The 14,518-nt window shown below is 62.8% G+C and overlaps 2 protein-coding genes across 3 annotated transcripts; both read right to left on the reverse strand.

The window, feature by feature from the left end:
• Nucleotides 1–55: 55 nt before the first annotated feature.
• LOC101142542 (uncharacterized) lies at nt 56–817 on the reverse strand (the record flags this gene model as incomplete). Its single annotated transcript, XM_055348242.2, is given in 2 exon segments — nt 56–233; nt 236–817. Coding segments are annotated over 2 exon segments (624 nt in total), but the record flags the coding sequence as incomplete, so codon positions are not given.
• Nucleotides 818–1,558: 741 nt separating this feature from the next.
• Nucleotides 1,559–12,141, reverse strand: DGAT1 (diacylglycerol O-acyltransferase 1). 2 transcript variants are annotated; one of them, XM_019032174.4, is made up of 17 exons: nt 11,695–12,138; nt 6,589–6,676; nt 4,295–4,335; nt 4,102–4,187; nt 3,966–4,018; nt 3,728–3,833; nt 3,528–3,629; nt 3,362–3,436; nt 3,181–3,284; nt 3,051–3,089; nt 2,938–2,979; nt 2,811–2,855; nt 2,600–2,712; nt 2,454–2,519; nt 2,289–2,376; nt 2,120–2,182; nt 1,559–1,976 (listed from the first exon to the last, which is right to left on the reverse strand). In XM_019032174.4, exons 1-17 carry the CDS (start codon nt 11,892–11,894, stop codon nt 1,821–1,823), a joined length of 1,467 nt encoding a protein of 488 aa, XP_018887719.1. In that variant the 5' UTR covers nt 11,895–12,138; the 3' UTR covers nt 1,559–1,820. The 2 variants fall into 2 exon arrangements, with proteins under 2 accessions (XP_018887719.1, XP_018887721.1); XM_019032176.4 differs by lacking the exon at nt 3,528–3,629 and having other exon boundaries at nt 11,695–12,141.
• Between the last annotated feature and the right edge of the window lie 2,377 nt (nt 12,142–14,518).

Raw genomic sequence — 14,518 nt, forward strand, 5'->3', positions numbered from 1 at the left:
GGGTGGTGCAGTGGGTGGTGGTGCAATGAGGAGGGGCCCAGGGCACAGAAGGGCTGGGCTGCAGTGGCCTCCTGGGGGAAGACAGATGCTTGCAGCTAGCCCCGTGCCTGCCCAACTCCCCAGGACCAGCATTTGCTTGCAGTTCTTGAGGGACCAGGGGTGGGCACCTTGGCCCTGGGGGTCTCTGGTTGTCACAGGACCACCAGGAACCCCCTTCCCAAGGTGTTCGCACTCAGGGACAGGTGATGCGGGGCAGGCACACTGTCTTTCTGCCAGAGCCAGCACCCTATGTAGGCACGGGGAACGGGAGCCTGTCCCGTAGCTTTAGGGTTCTCCACTCAGCCTGGTGGAGGAAGGGAAGGGGGCCTGCGGTGGGCAGTGGAGCAGGTTTTGCTGCTTTATCTGGCAGCAACAGCTTGTTCTCAAGCTCCATTGGCCAACTGATGATAGGGAGAGGCACAGGAGCCCATGTGGGATGGAGGAGTCGGCCCCACACCCATCCCCCCACCAGGAGCTCACCCACTACTGCCATCTTCAGCAGGGCCCAAGGAGATGCCTCCATCTCAGGGCCCACCAGCCCCCACTGAGGTAGAGAGAGGATACCACCAAGGGAGCCCACCCTCCCCTCACACCACCAGTTCAGCAGGTTGCTGATGAGGCCCCTGGTGCAGTCCTGGGACCCTGTGCAGGGCCTCCTCAAACACCTGCCTTGTTGGGCCATAGCTGCAGGTCTGGGGACACCAGGGCCTGGTCCAGTCTTGGGGTCTTTAATCAAGCAGTCACCCCAGCAAGGTAAGGCAGCAGCAGGGCCCTGGGGTTACCCCTGACCCGCTACCACCAAGGGTGGCCCCATCTATCCAGCTTGGTGGATTGCAGGGCCTGGGAACAAGGTGTCCTGAAGGCTGCAGGGCTGCGCTGTCTGCACTACCCAGCCTGGTGCCAGAAGAGCAGAGGGCAAGGCAGGCCTGGGGATCAGGGGTGCCCCAACCTCGTGGAGGGCAGCTGAGAGCCACCAGCCCACCTGGCTGCCCAGGTTCCAAGTGAAGGAAAGAGGCTGCCAAACCGAGCCCTGCCCCAAGGCGAATAGCCACGGACACAGCCATTGTGTACCGTAGCCCCTCGGCTCACCAGACCCACACCAGAAAGGCCCTGTGGACTGCCCATCCCTGGGCCATCCTGGCTGGAGCCCACTTCCCGCAAACCCAAGGCGACCTCTTCCCAAGCTGAAGCTGAGCACGGTGGGTGCAAGTTGACCATCCTGCACTGAGGGCCAGAGTGCTGATTCCCCCACACCCAGCAGGAGTAGCACCAGGAGAGGACGCCTGAGCTGAGCTTTTCTAGGTAGGGGAGTGTGGGGAATGGGGGCGTCTGCCTGGCCTTGCACTCCCCCTACCGGCCATGCCCGCCCTGCTGCAGTGGAGCTGCTGCTCCCCGGCAGGTCCTGGGACCCCCAGGCCTCCTGGCCCCTGGAACAGCTGTCCACACAGCTCTGGCACTCGCCCTTGTGGGTGTGGCCATACCCCCCACCAGGCCCCAGGCCCCTGGCAGGCTGAAGAGGTCACTGGACAGCACTTTATTGACACCCTCGGACCCAGGGCAGGGTCAGCAAGACTCCCAGCTGGCATCAGACTGTATCTGGCCTGCTGTCGCCATCCCTGAGGGGTGCAGGACAGAGCCCCATAGGGGCAGAGAGGCCTCCCTGGGACAAGAGGAGGATGCTTGCAGCCAGGCCCATCCCCAGCACTCGAGGCCTAGGAGGAGAGGTGGGCTCTGGCAGCGGCTGTGAGGTGGCAGTGAGAAGCCAGGCCCTCAGGTGCAGCTCAGGCCTCTGCCGCTGGGGCCTCATAGTTGAGCACGTAGTAGTCGTGGACGTACATGAGGACGGCAATTGGCTGTCCGATGATGAGCGACAGCCACACAGCTGCGTTGCCATAGTTGCCCTGGAAAAAGCGGCCCACGAACCAGGCCAGTGGGATCTGGGGAGTGAGGGGCCAAGTCAGTCGGCCATGGTGACCACAGGGCTGGGGGCTTCAGGGTCCCCAGGCATGGGGAGGGTCAGCCGAGGGGTTCAGGCACGGGGTAACTGGGCGAGTGAGGAGGCCACATGGGGGTCGCTCACCTGAGCCATCATGCCCGTGAACGCCCAGAGGCGGAACATTCGCAGAGGGACGCTCACCAGGTACTGAGATGGGAGGGAGAGAGGATGTCAGGGAGTGGGGCGTCAGCCGTCCCTGCTTGGGCATACCCCTGCCCAGGGATGAGGCAAGATGTCCCCCCAGAGCACTGACCTCGTGGAAGAAGGCCGAGGCCAGGAACACCCCTGTCCTGGCCATCCACTTGCTGCTGCCCCGTCGAAGCATGGGCTTGTAGAAGTGTCTGCAGAGGAGGGGGCATGGAAAGCGGTTCAGGTTCACAGCCATGTTCCACATCACACACACACACACACCACCTACCTGATGCACCACTTGTGCACAGGGATGTTCCAGTTCTGCCAGAAGTAGGTGACAGACTCGGAGTTCCTAGGGGCCAAGAGACCACAGGGGGATCAGAGCACACCATGGCCCATCCCAGCCCCCAGGGACACCCCAGGGACACTCACCACCAGTCCCGGTAGAACTCCCGGTCTCCAAACTGCATGAGCTCAGCCACGGCATTCAGGCAGGAGTGGAAGAGCCAGTAGAAGAAGATGAGCCAGATGAGGTGATTGGGGACCTGGCAGGGAGGTGGGGGTGGGCACCAAGTTCTAGAACCTTCCCCCACATGCCACCGTCCCCTCCTGTCCTGCGCATGCGCCACCTGTCCGCACTCACCGCCAGCTTCAGGAGGCGCTCGATGATGCGTGAGTAGTCCATGTCCTGCAGAAACAAGCCCTTCAGCTAGCCATGCTCCTGGTCACTCCCCAGCCACCCCAGCTGCAAGAGCACCTGAGCCACTCACCTTGAAGGGCTTCATGGAGTTCTGGATGGTGGGGACCATCCACTGCAAAGGAGGGCACCATGTCAGCTCCCAGCCATGCCCAGCTGCACCCAACCCTGCCCTACCCCACTTACCTGCTGGATCAGCCCCACCTGGAGCTGGGTGAAGAACAGCTGGGGGGGAAACAGAGAGCAGCCAGCTGAGGCCCTGGCTAGCCCGAAGGCCCCCTAGCCTCCAGTGGCTGCCCCCAGCCCCCAACCTCACCATCTCAAGGATCCGTCGCAGCAGAAAGCGCTTCCGGATGCGGGGAGAGCGGGGAAAGTTGAGCTCGTAGCACAAGGTGGGGGCGAAGAGGAAGTAGTAGAGATCTGGAATGGGAATGAGGGGTTGGTGCCAGAACAGGCCCAGCCTGTCCCCCGCACCTCAGGCCCACAGAGGTCCTCACCGCGGTAGGTCAGATTGTCCGGGTAGCTCACGGTGTGCGGGGCAGCAGCACTGCTGGCCTTCTTCCCTGCAGAGGCTACGAGCACAGCAGAGTGGGAGGGGGCTGGTGGGGCCCTGCTGCTGCCCAGCCCCCCAGCGGGCAGCCCCAGCCCCTGGCAGCCCCTCACCAGCCTTGGCCCTGGCCCTGCGGCACCACGAGTTGACGTCGCGGTAGGAGAAGAGCTTGAGGAAGAGGATGGTGTGCGCCATCAGCGCCAGCAGGGAGCCCACTGCAGGAGAGGTGGACTCAGGCCTCCACAGCGCCACAGGCGGAGGCCATGCCCATGGCTGGCCCGAGACAGATGGGCAGGGTGGGATGGGGGCGCACCTGGAGTGATAGACTCAACCAGTAAGACCACAGCCGCTGGGAAACACAGAATGGTGGCCAGGTTGGCCACGTGCAACAGCAGTCCCGCCTGCTCCGTCAGGGCACCCTGGAGTGGGGAGCAGAGCACTCAACCAGGGCTCCCATTGCCTGGGGGAAGGCTGCCAGGCCTGGGGAGCAGCTCCTCCCAGGAGCGCATACAGCAGGGTGAGCACACACGGAGGTGAGGGACACTGCTTACCACCGCCAGGCGCTTCTCAACCTGGAACGCAGCCACAGCAAAGACATTGGCTGCTGTGGACAGAAGCACCAAGAGGCAGGTTTAGGGCCACGTCAGCCTGATCCCCACCCGAGGCCCTCCTCAGAGCCCAGCTCACCAATAACCAGGCATGGGGCGGGCCAGCTATAGGGATCCTTCAGGAACAGAGAAACCACCTGGATGGGGTCCACCAGGATGCCGTACCTGGGGGTGGAGGGATGGGGGTCTGAGTGGGTGGCAGGTGGGGCTGTGGGGCGGGGCCTGGACAGGCCATGGGTGGGGCAGGGGTGGGACCTGGCAAAGGCACTCACTTGATGAGGTTCTCCAGAAATAACCGGGCATTGCTCAAGATCTGCGAGGGATGGACAGGAGGGTGCAGCCCCTTTAGTCCTGGCCACAGGGTACTCACCCCAGATCCTCCCAACACCTCTGGGCACGTCCCAGCCCCAGCTCAGGGCGGCAGCCTCAGGCTTGCAGACCCAGCCCTGTCTGGTCTCCATGTCAAGCTCCGAGACTCAGCACCCACCTCAGCCAACACCAGTGCTGGGTAAGGGGAAGTCCCTCCCTGTCCCCATCACACCAGAGGGTCCCACATGGAGGGAACCAACCGGCCAGACCAACCAACCCTGCCAGACGCCTGGGTCTTCAGGAGCAGAAAGACCAGCTGCTGATCTGCTCACATCCCTCCTGCTGAGCCGAGCCAGTGAGGGACCCAAGGCTCCCACAGCCAACCACACCACAGAGACAGCCCCAGAATACAGGCCTGCCCAGGGAGGCCTGCCCACGGCTGAGCCCCAAGGAACCAGTCCCTACTGGTGGCCCAGGCTGAAGAGGGGGAGTTGTCTACTCTTTCTCTGCAGGAACAGTGTCCAGCTGTGTCGCAAGGGGGGCTGGGCCTGGAGTGCTTCCCAGGGCTTGTGCCCCGCCTGCCTCTTCTGCTTCCTGCAGCCCTCCAAGCCTTGGACACTTGGCTCCAAAGCAACTTCCCAGGACTGAGCCCCCATGGAATAAGGCTCTTGGGACTAGCCTGGAGTTGGGTGCTTGGCCTCCCTCTGCAAGGACAGGAACCTTCTCCTCCATCTTACAAGCACTACCAACACCTCCATGAGCTGGGCCCCAATGCCGCAGACCTGGCTGACCACCCGGAGCTCGGGCCTCATGTGGTAGTGAACTGGTGCTGGGGAAAAGGGTCGCTGGCAAGGGAACACTGAGGGTGTCTTGCCTGGGTGGTCAGGGAAGGCTTCATGAGAGAGAAGACTGCTTCAGAGACACAAGGGCTACTGCCCCGCCTCCCCCGGCCGCAGGGCTGACACACAGGCCTTCTGCACGGACACATGTGGCCCACACTGTCACTGGCCTCTCCTGAGGGCTGACAGCAGGCAGAAGCCAAAGCTGCCAATGGACGGTACCCACCTCCAGGCCCAGGCCACAGAAGGAATGCAACAAGCAGCTCAGAGCGGGACACATGCCCGGGGTGGGGGCATGGGGGAGCCAAAGCAGGGAAAAGACTTCAGGGCTGGGCCAAAGGGCCAGGCAGGCCCAAGGGGCTGGGGAGAACACACAGTGCTGCCTGGGCTGGACAAGGCCCAACCTGGGCCAGGAATGGGCTGCGTCTCCTGAGTGCTGGGCTGGCGCTGGGCCTACTGTCCTCCTGCCTGGCCAGCTTCTCAGCCACCAGGACTCGTGGGCCTCCACAGCTGGCCACCCCCAGGGAACCTTCTAGGACCATGGGCGGTGGGGGATGTGGATGTGCGTGGAGCCCCTTCCACGTGGGTAGCCACAGGAGCAGCACCCAAGGCCAGAGACAGACACGCCTGGGTGAAGGTCAAAGGCCTTGAGCCACATCAGCCCTGAGTTGGGGAGGCTGGGCCTAGATAGCCCTTGTCCCCGACCTGCCCTACAGGTGCCCCTTTGAGCCCTAGACTCCAACTACTTCTGGGGTGGGGCTGGCAGCCCCACCCCACAAAGTGCCAGTGGGAACCAGGCCCAGAGGCAGCAGGCCTTGGACGTGGCACAGGGCTCCATCTAATCACCTTCCTGGGGGGCTCCTAGGACCCACAGCTGAGGGAAGGGGCCAGGAGGACTGCAGAGTGGTGGCCAGGCCTGCAGGGCTCCATACCCACACAGGCCATGTGGCGTAGCACAGGAAGCTCTTCTCACATCCCCTGCCAGAGAGGCCTTGTGTCCACAGAGCATGCAGTCCACTCTCCCACCAGCCCAGGGCAAGATCCCCTCCACCCTGCCCTCCATGGAGGCCCTGCACCCCTCAGGCCCAGCCCACAATACACAGGCTCCAGCCAGGCACTGTTCGGCCTCCCCACGCCCACACCACATCTGCAGGGCTCTCCTGGGATCCAATGGGAAGCAGCAAGTATGTGGTGCATGGGCGCCCAAGTGACCACAGCAGGGGCAGCCACTGCCACTCCCCTCCCCAACAGTCCAGTGCTGGCAGCCACATGGAGGTGCAGCCTGCTCCACACACCCCAGCCCACAGGGGCTCCAGCCCAGACACCCTGGGTGACAGAGCCTGTTCTCAGGCAAAGGCCAGCCTGGGACAGAGCCCCACCTGGACCTATTCCTGCTCCCGACACCATGTCCCACTCACCAGCATCACCACACACCAGTTCAGGATGCCACGGTAGTTGCTGAAGCCACTGTCAGAGCTGAACAAAGAATCCTGCAGGCGATGGCACCTGACAGAGCACAACACAAGCACCCCCTGAGCGGGCACCAGCAGGGCAGCGCCGCCCCCGCAGGATCCAGGCCCCACCCCAGTGTCCTCGTCTGCCCTCAGGCCCCACTCCTTATTTACAACCAGGAGGAGAAGCCAGGCAGAGCCACACTGTGGCCTCAAGACCTACAGTAGGCAAAGCTCTCCAGACCCCCAGAGCCTGCACCTCCAGGCAGCGGGACGAGCACGTCAGGGTCAGAAGCAAGCCCAGCTGGCCCTGCCCAGACTGGACCTACATGGAGCTTGGACACTCCAGGCCTCACTCTCCAGAGGCCTCTGGCCACTGCCATGTACTCTGGCTGTGGACTAGCACTGGGGCCACAAGCAGGGTCCAACCTGGGGATGGACCAGGGGGCACTGCCCAGCACTGCGGGGACCAAGTGGTGAGGGTTGAGTCCACCCTATTCAGTTGGCCCATCCCAGCACCCGGGAGCTAAGGGGTCCCCACACTTGGACGTGCAGGCTCAAACTGGCAAAGGCAGGCCAAGCGCCAGCCACACACCAGCCTGACATGCACTTTCCCAGAGGCAGGGATCCAGCCCTCGTGTGCCGGTGTAGCCTCCACTTGTTTGTGATGTGTGCCCAGGCTGAGGGGGCTGAAAGGAACCCACCAGGGGCTAGGTGCCTGCTGGCCGAGAGGCTTCCAACAGAGGCAGGCGCCCACCCATGATCTCCCAACCAGCGCTGGAGGGGCACAGGCAGACCCTGCCTGGTCCTCAGCATACTGCACAGGTGGAAGAGGGCACCCAGCCCAATAGAGGGACTGCCATATAGCTAGGACAAGGACAGCAAGAGCTTGGCCAGGCCCCACACGTCCTAGGAAGCAGTGCTGGCTCATATACACTAGCTGCAGGCCCGCCTCACCCCCCATCTGCCGTGCCACCAGGACACCACACACAGCATTGAGCAAGTCCTCAACTTTGTAAGAGGAGAGGCCAGAGCCTCCCTTTCCCTCCCGCACACGCACAGCTGCCCCTCAGAGCCCCTAGGCAGGGAAAGTGGGCCTGAGAGCGATGGCAGGAGCCCCATGACGCAGACACCCTCAGGGCACCCAAGGCAAGCTGGCTAGGATTGGGGTCGGCAGTCAGACGGCCCTGCCCAGGAGGCAAAGGGCCAGGGAGGCCGAGAGGCAATGCCAACAAGCCCAACCTTTGCCCCCCAAGACCAAGGTTGGTGCAACACCTGCCCCATCTACACCTACACAGTTCCTGGACAAGTCTACACTAGCCCCCAAGACCCCCAGGCAGGGAGGATGCTCACACCTTTCCCTCTGCCCATCTAGACTGGAACACAGGGGCAGGCAGCTCCACCCAGCCCCTGCCTCTCCCAGCTCCAGCCTGAACGCCCTGCATCCGCCCACCAGGTCTATCCTGGGCCATGCAGTGAGGCTGTGGTCTCCACCTGAGCCTCCCTCCTCCTCAAGTTGGCAGCTGTCTTCCCAACTGACCACGGCCCTTGGCTCATCTCCCCAGCCTACTCCACTCACTGCCTGCCCACAACCAGGAGGCTTGGTGTGGACACCGCCAGAGCCCCAGCACCGTGACGGGAGCAGGGGCACAAGGCCCAACTGCCCAGCAGCCTCTCTGGGCTGTCTGTCTGGGGGCCTCTCCACTGCCCCCTCTTCCCCAAGTTCGAGCCCATTTGTTTTCAGCAGAACAATCCCAAGCCTCAGGGTTGGCCTTCTTGTACCACAACCTAACAACCACAGCTGTTTCACAACAGTATGACCCCTGCCCCCTTTGAGCCACCAAGGACGCCATGCTGGCTTTATCCATGCCCATCTCCAAGATGAAAACAGGAGTCGGGAAAGGGTGGTGCTTCCCAAAGCTCACTGCAGACAATCCTACACAAGCTTTCTCAGGGGTCCCTTGACAGGCTTCCAAGGCCTTCCTCAACCCAGCCACAGCCTCACCTCAGGCCCTTCACAGGCCTGACCAGCCCCACCCAGAGGCAGCACCCCCACTGCGCTACCCCTACCCCTCACAGGCCCCCATGAGGAGGAAGCCCCGGTCCACCAGTGCCCACAGAGCTCCAAGCAGCCAGTGCGGCCAGCGGCATGTGGGCTACAGGGCAGGCTGCATGGAGCGGCATGGGGAGGCGGGATCCGCCCCTGTGCCTAGAGCACCCTTATCACCCTCTCACTGACTGGAGGATCTGCCCAAGCCTCTGCACCTTCCAGCTGTCCCTACACCCACTCCCTAGTCCAAGAAGACTCGGAGCAGCCTGCCCTCCATCCTGCAGCCCCCAGGCCCACCCAGCCAGCAGGATCCTCTCAGTCTCACGGCAACACTGAGACCTTGGCACATGCCCACCCGCCACCCTGTCTCCAGGTTCAAAGTGTGCCCAAAGGCACAGGTCCCAGTGAGTCCCACACTTGGGGCCCACACAGTGCAGCTCCAGGGCCAAGCACAATGAGGAGGGGGCAGAGTCCAGCTCTGCTCGCTGCCGCCTCCTCCACTCTGGCCTCTGGGCTGGGCCTGGGTTCAAGATGGTTGGGGCAGGCTCCCTGCACCTCGCAGACCCTGCTGGAGAGAGAAAGGGAGAGTCAGAGAGGACACCTCAGGGACAAAACACCCTGGGAGAAGCCAGAAACCGGATGGCCCCGACTGGGGTGCCTGTGAGCAGAGGGCTGGTGGGTATGTGCAAAGAGCCTGGCAGGAGTGAGCCACAAGCAGAGCAGAAAGGGGCGCCCTCTCCTGCCTGCCTCACAGCCTCACCTTGCCACGGGGCCGGAAGAAAGGAGCTCACACCCAGAGCCCAGCCCTAGGTAAGCAGGAAGTGTCCGTGAGGGGAGGAGGCCCGAGCTCAAGGAGTAATGAGGAAGCGGGAGAGGAAAGGCTGGGCTGGGCCAAGAGCAGCAGGAAGCTGGAGGGAGGGGAGGCTGTGAGGCTGACAAGGGGGTGCGCTAGAGGCCAAGTCCCAGGAGGGCAGGCAGAGCAAGGCCTGACGCAGACAGCAAGGAGAAGAGCCCAGTGTCCACAGCCAGTGGCCGAGCCCTGCTGCATCCCTAGGTCTGAGGGACAAGCACACATAGCCTGCAAGTCCTGGAGACCCAGGAGCAGATAGACTTTCGGTCTCAGCCTCCAGCCCCATGAAGGCCTCACCTCTCCATCTACTGCCCCTCTTCCCAAGGAGACCCCACCTCCATGGCAGGGACAGGGACTCACCAGGCCTCTCCCACGAGCTCTGCACCCATCCCACACCAGCAGAAGTACAGGAAAGCCTTGCTGGTTTGCAAAGCAGGAAGGTGACTGCTCTCCCCTGCCTACCCCCAGGTGGCGGCTTGGCCCAAAGCTGGGACTACCCTCATCTCACACTAAAAAAAATCTCAATTCCCGGCCGGGCACGGTGGCTCACACCTGTAATCCCAGCACTTTGGGAGGCCAAGGCGGATCACCTGAGTTCAGGAGTTCGAGACCAGCCTGACCAACATGGAGAAACCCCATCTCTACTAAAAATACAAAATTAGCCGGGTGTGGTGGGCGCCTCTAATCCCAGCTACTCTGGAGGCTGAGGCAGGAGAATCACTTGAACCTGGGAGGCAGAGGTTGCAGTGAGCCAAGAATGTGCCATTTTACTCCAGCCTGGGCAACAAGAGCAAAACTAGTCTCAAAAAAAAAGAAAAGAAAAAAAAAGAAATCTCAATTCCCACGTCCTCCACAGGTCATGTAGCCATCCCCCTGCCTCCTGGAGAGAGGGTAACTCCAGGAGCCACACCTCCTTTTCAGGCAGGAGGTGCCTAGGCCAGCCTCCCTCACCAGCACCCCAGGCCCACAGCAGGCAAGCACCCCTCTCAGGAGGGCCACCCTCCTCCCCACGGCCCCTTCAAGGCCTCCGTGCCCGACCTTTGTCCACGTTGCTCCATGCCTGACTCTTGCTGAGGTTATCTTATCTCCCAGATGAACTGAGCACCCTGAGAGCCACGACAGTGCCTGCCCTCCCCCAACCCCCTCCCCATGGTGCCCCGTGAAGGAAAGCTCCGTTCTTGCTGAGAGAGCAAATCATTGCCAACTACATGTCCAAAATCAGCCCACTTCTGCCTTGATAACCTCTAGGCCCTCAGCTGCTCTCTAAAACAAAGCCCTGAGGGCCCCTGGGCCAGGGTAAAGGCCATAAAGGGGGGATGGAGGGTGGCAAGGGGATTGCTCAAGGCCAGCTTGGTGGAGGAAGCCAATGCCCAGGCTGGCCAAGTCCTTCCCATCGGCCATGGTTCTCTCCCTCCACCCCTCTCTGTCAGTCATCCAGCTGAGCAGGGCACATGCCTGCAGGTGTGTCCACCACCCCCATACCCCACTCCCCACCTGGAGGATGGAAGTCCCAGCACAGAACCCAACTCTCTGTCCCTACAACAGACGCTGGCTCTGGCAACATCGGCAGGGCTCCAGGCCAGCCTAACCACTGGAGAAATGAATGGGCCACGCAGCCACTCTCAGGAGGGTGTGCAAGGACAAGAACGCCTCTAACACTGCCCCTTGTCCGGGGCAGCTGCTGATTCCCCTGTCCTCGCACAGGCCTGGGCTCCTCTGGCCCCCTCCCTGGCAGGCCAGCCCTCCTCTGGGAGCCTTTCCTACCCGCAAGGCACCGCTCATAGCACCAAGAAGGAACCTATCACCACAAACTGCCCAGATCTTATCTGACTCCTTCCATATAAGGGGACACTGTCCAGGGCCGGGCCCCCACCAGCCCGCCCCTCGAAAAGCTCCTCAGGAGCCCCTGAGGATGCACAGACCCAAGAGGATCTGGATGCGGGACACCTGCCGGCTCCCCTCTGCCTGGCCAAGGCCAGCTCCAGAGCCCCTACCCAGTGACCTTGTCAGGTGACTCTCCCCAAGCCTCAGTTTCCCCACAGGGCCCATAGGGCACACCGATCCCCGCTTAGCCCAGGGCCCATGTTCTCGGACTCGGAGCTCGCGCTTCGGCCAACCCCGGAAAGTCGCAGGGCCCTTGGGTCAGAGGTTAGGGGGTCAGGCGCTCCGCTACCTCAGCTCCCAGTGGCCGCTGCCCACGCCGGCGTCTCCGTCCTTGTTGGGGGCCGGGGCTGGCGCCTCCCCCGCGGCTCCCACGTCGGGGCCCGCAGCGGCGTCCCGCACCTCCTCTTCCGCCGCCGCAGGCCCGCCGCCGCCGTGGCTCGAGGGCCGCGACCCTGTCCTCCGGCGCCGGGAGCTGCCGCGGTCGCCCATGGCCTCAGCCCGCACCCGGCCGCAGCCAAGCGTGGGCCCGCCGGGTTCGTAGCGCCCGAGGCGCGCGGCCCCACCTCCGGGCCCTAGACAACGGCCGCCACTGCCCCCTGCCGGCCGCCGTAGCCCGGGTGACCGCCTCACCAGCGCGTTCAACCCGCCCGCGTCGGGCCCGTCGGCCTCAAGCACAACGGCCGCGTTGCTCCGAAGCCGCTAACTAATGGACGGCCGCCTCTCACGTCCATTTGTAGTCCGCGGCCGACCTGAGGCGGGGCCTGGAGAGGCTGACGGGGCGCAGAGCACCCTGGGAGTCGTAGTCGCCGCGGCCGCACCGGCGCAGAGCACCCTGGGAGCCGTGGTAGCTCCCAGGGCCGGGGCTGCGGGCCGCAAGTGCGCGCAGCCGGAACGGACCTTGCATCGCCGCCGCGTGGTCCCGGGGTCCTGTCCGGCCCCACGGAGCGGGATGGTCCGCTGAGGGGTGCGCTGGGCCCCGACTTCCTGGCCGTTGTGCGCCCGCCCCTCATCCCACTTGTGTACACACGGGGTCTCGGCGAGTCACTCCGGGCAATCATTTAGGAAGCGCCTAGGCCGGGCGCGGTGGCTCACGCCTGTAAACCCAGCACTTTGGGAGGCCGAGGCGGGCGGATCACGAGGTCAGGAGATCGAGACCATCCTGGCTAACATGGTGAAACCCCGTCTCTACTAAAAATACAAAAAATTAGCCGGGCGTGGTGGCGGGCGCCTGTAGTCCCAGCTACTCGGGAGGCTGAGGCAGGAGAATGGCGTGAACCTGGGAGGCGGAGCTTGCAGTGAGCTGAGATTGCGCCACTGCACTCCAGCCTGGGCGACAGAGCCACACTCCGTCTCAAAAAAAAAAAAAAAAGGAAGCGCCTAGTGCGCCTCGGTCCGGGTGTCCGGGCCGGTGTCCGCGGCGGCTCGCGTCGCCCGCCACCCAGCGCGTTGGTTTCTGCGCGCGCAGCTTACAGTAACGTCCCTGGCGCACTTGTGCTCCGCGAGCCCTCTGGTTACCCCGGCAGGAACCTGCTTTTCTTCGCCTTAGGGGGACGTCAGACAAGGGCCAGGTCAGAAGACCAAGCTGGAGAAATGCACCAGGCCCTGCGTCACCGGGACGCCTGCCTTGCACGCGACTCCCAGGCTCTCCACCTCCCCGCCTGCAGAGCCCGGCGAGAGGAGGGCGAGGGCGAGGGCGCAGGCCCCTTGGTGGTGTCTTCTCAGCCCACCTACTCTCTCCACAAGGAGCTCCACATCCCTCAACTTTCAGGGCCTCCCAGTTTCCAACGTGGGCCAGCCTCTCCAGGATGTCAGAAGTCTGGGCCGCTGGATCGCCGGGACTCAAGAGGCTTCTGTGCATTTGCACGGCCTGTGCAACCGCCCTGTTGTTTTTTGTTGTTTTCTTTTTTCTTTTTTTGAGACAGTGTCACTCTGTCGCCAGGCTGGAGTGCAGTAGCGCGATCTCGTCTCACTGCAACCTCCACCTCCTGGGTTCAAGCGATTCTCCTGCCTCAGCCTTCCGAGTAGCCGGGACTACAGGCGCGTGCCACCATGCCCAGCTAATTTTTCTGTTTTTAGTAGAGACGGGCTTTCACCATATTGGCCAGGCTGGTCTCGATCTCCTGACCTCATGATCTGCCCACCTCGGCCTCCCAAAGTGCTGGGATTATAGGCGCAAGCCACCGCGCCTGGCCTGTTGTTATTTTTTCTAAAGATGGGGGTCTCGCTATTCTGCCCAGGCTGGTCTCGAACTCCTGTCCTCACGCAATCCTCCCACCTCGGCCTCTGAAGGTGCTGGGATTACAGGTATGAGCCACTGCCCCAGACATCTTGTATGTTAAATGAAGCAACTAATCAACTGTAACAGCCACAGTTGCGGCCCACCTTGGCTTGGTGTGCATATTGCACAGGGCATGGAGTGAGAACATCCTGGATCTCAGGATGCCAGGGTTCACTTGAGGACTCTGACTCTAGAAACACCTTCATTCCTCTGGGGTGAGCAGGGGCAAGCAGCACTTCTCTGGAAGCAAACAGGTGCTCCTCCTGAGGTGGGGGTCCTCTCCTGTGGGCTGGTCACAGCCTCGCCTCTCAGCTCCGTCCTCTTCCACCACCTCCACCAACAGTGGCCAGCAGGGCTGCCCCCTTGGTTGCCCCCCTGGTGACATATTCTTGTCACCACAGGCCGCTGTGGGTTGCTGCCAACCAGGTATCAGGCAGGCTGGAGCTACCTGGCAGATGCCCTTTGTGTAGCCTGCCGAGTGGGGCCGCCCTCACTGGACCCAAGAGCCTTGGTCGGTCAGGACCAGCCCCATCTCCTACCCAGTCTCTCAGAATATTCATTTGTTGATTGCAGTCGCTGGCAGACACACTCTGTGGCCAGGCAGGCCCAGACCTGTCTAAGTATGGACTGACACCAAGCTCAGAGAGGCCTGGACCTGGCCACGGAGCACCTCATGCTAGGCAGAGGAGATCAACGACTCAACCTGTGGTCGCGTCCTAACTCAAAGCCGGCAAGTGGCCACAGGAGAAAGACAATGGGAGGGTGGACTGGGCCACCAGGGAGGATGGGTCGGGCCTGGTGAGCAGAGCCAGGCTTGGAGCCAATGGGGAAAGCA

This window comes from Gorilla gorilla, chromosome 7, assembly GCF_029281585.2.
Source record: "Gorilla gorilla gorilla isolate KB3781 chromosome 7, NHGRI_mGorGor1-v2.1_pri, whole genome shotgun sequence".
NCBI classification, from domain to species: Eukaryota; Metazoa; Chordata; class Mammalia; order Primates; family Hominidae; genus Gorilla; species Gorilla gorilla.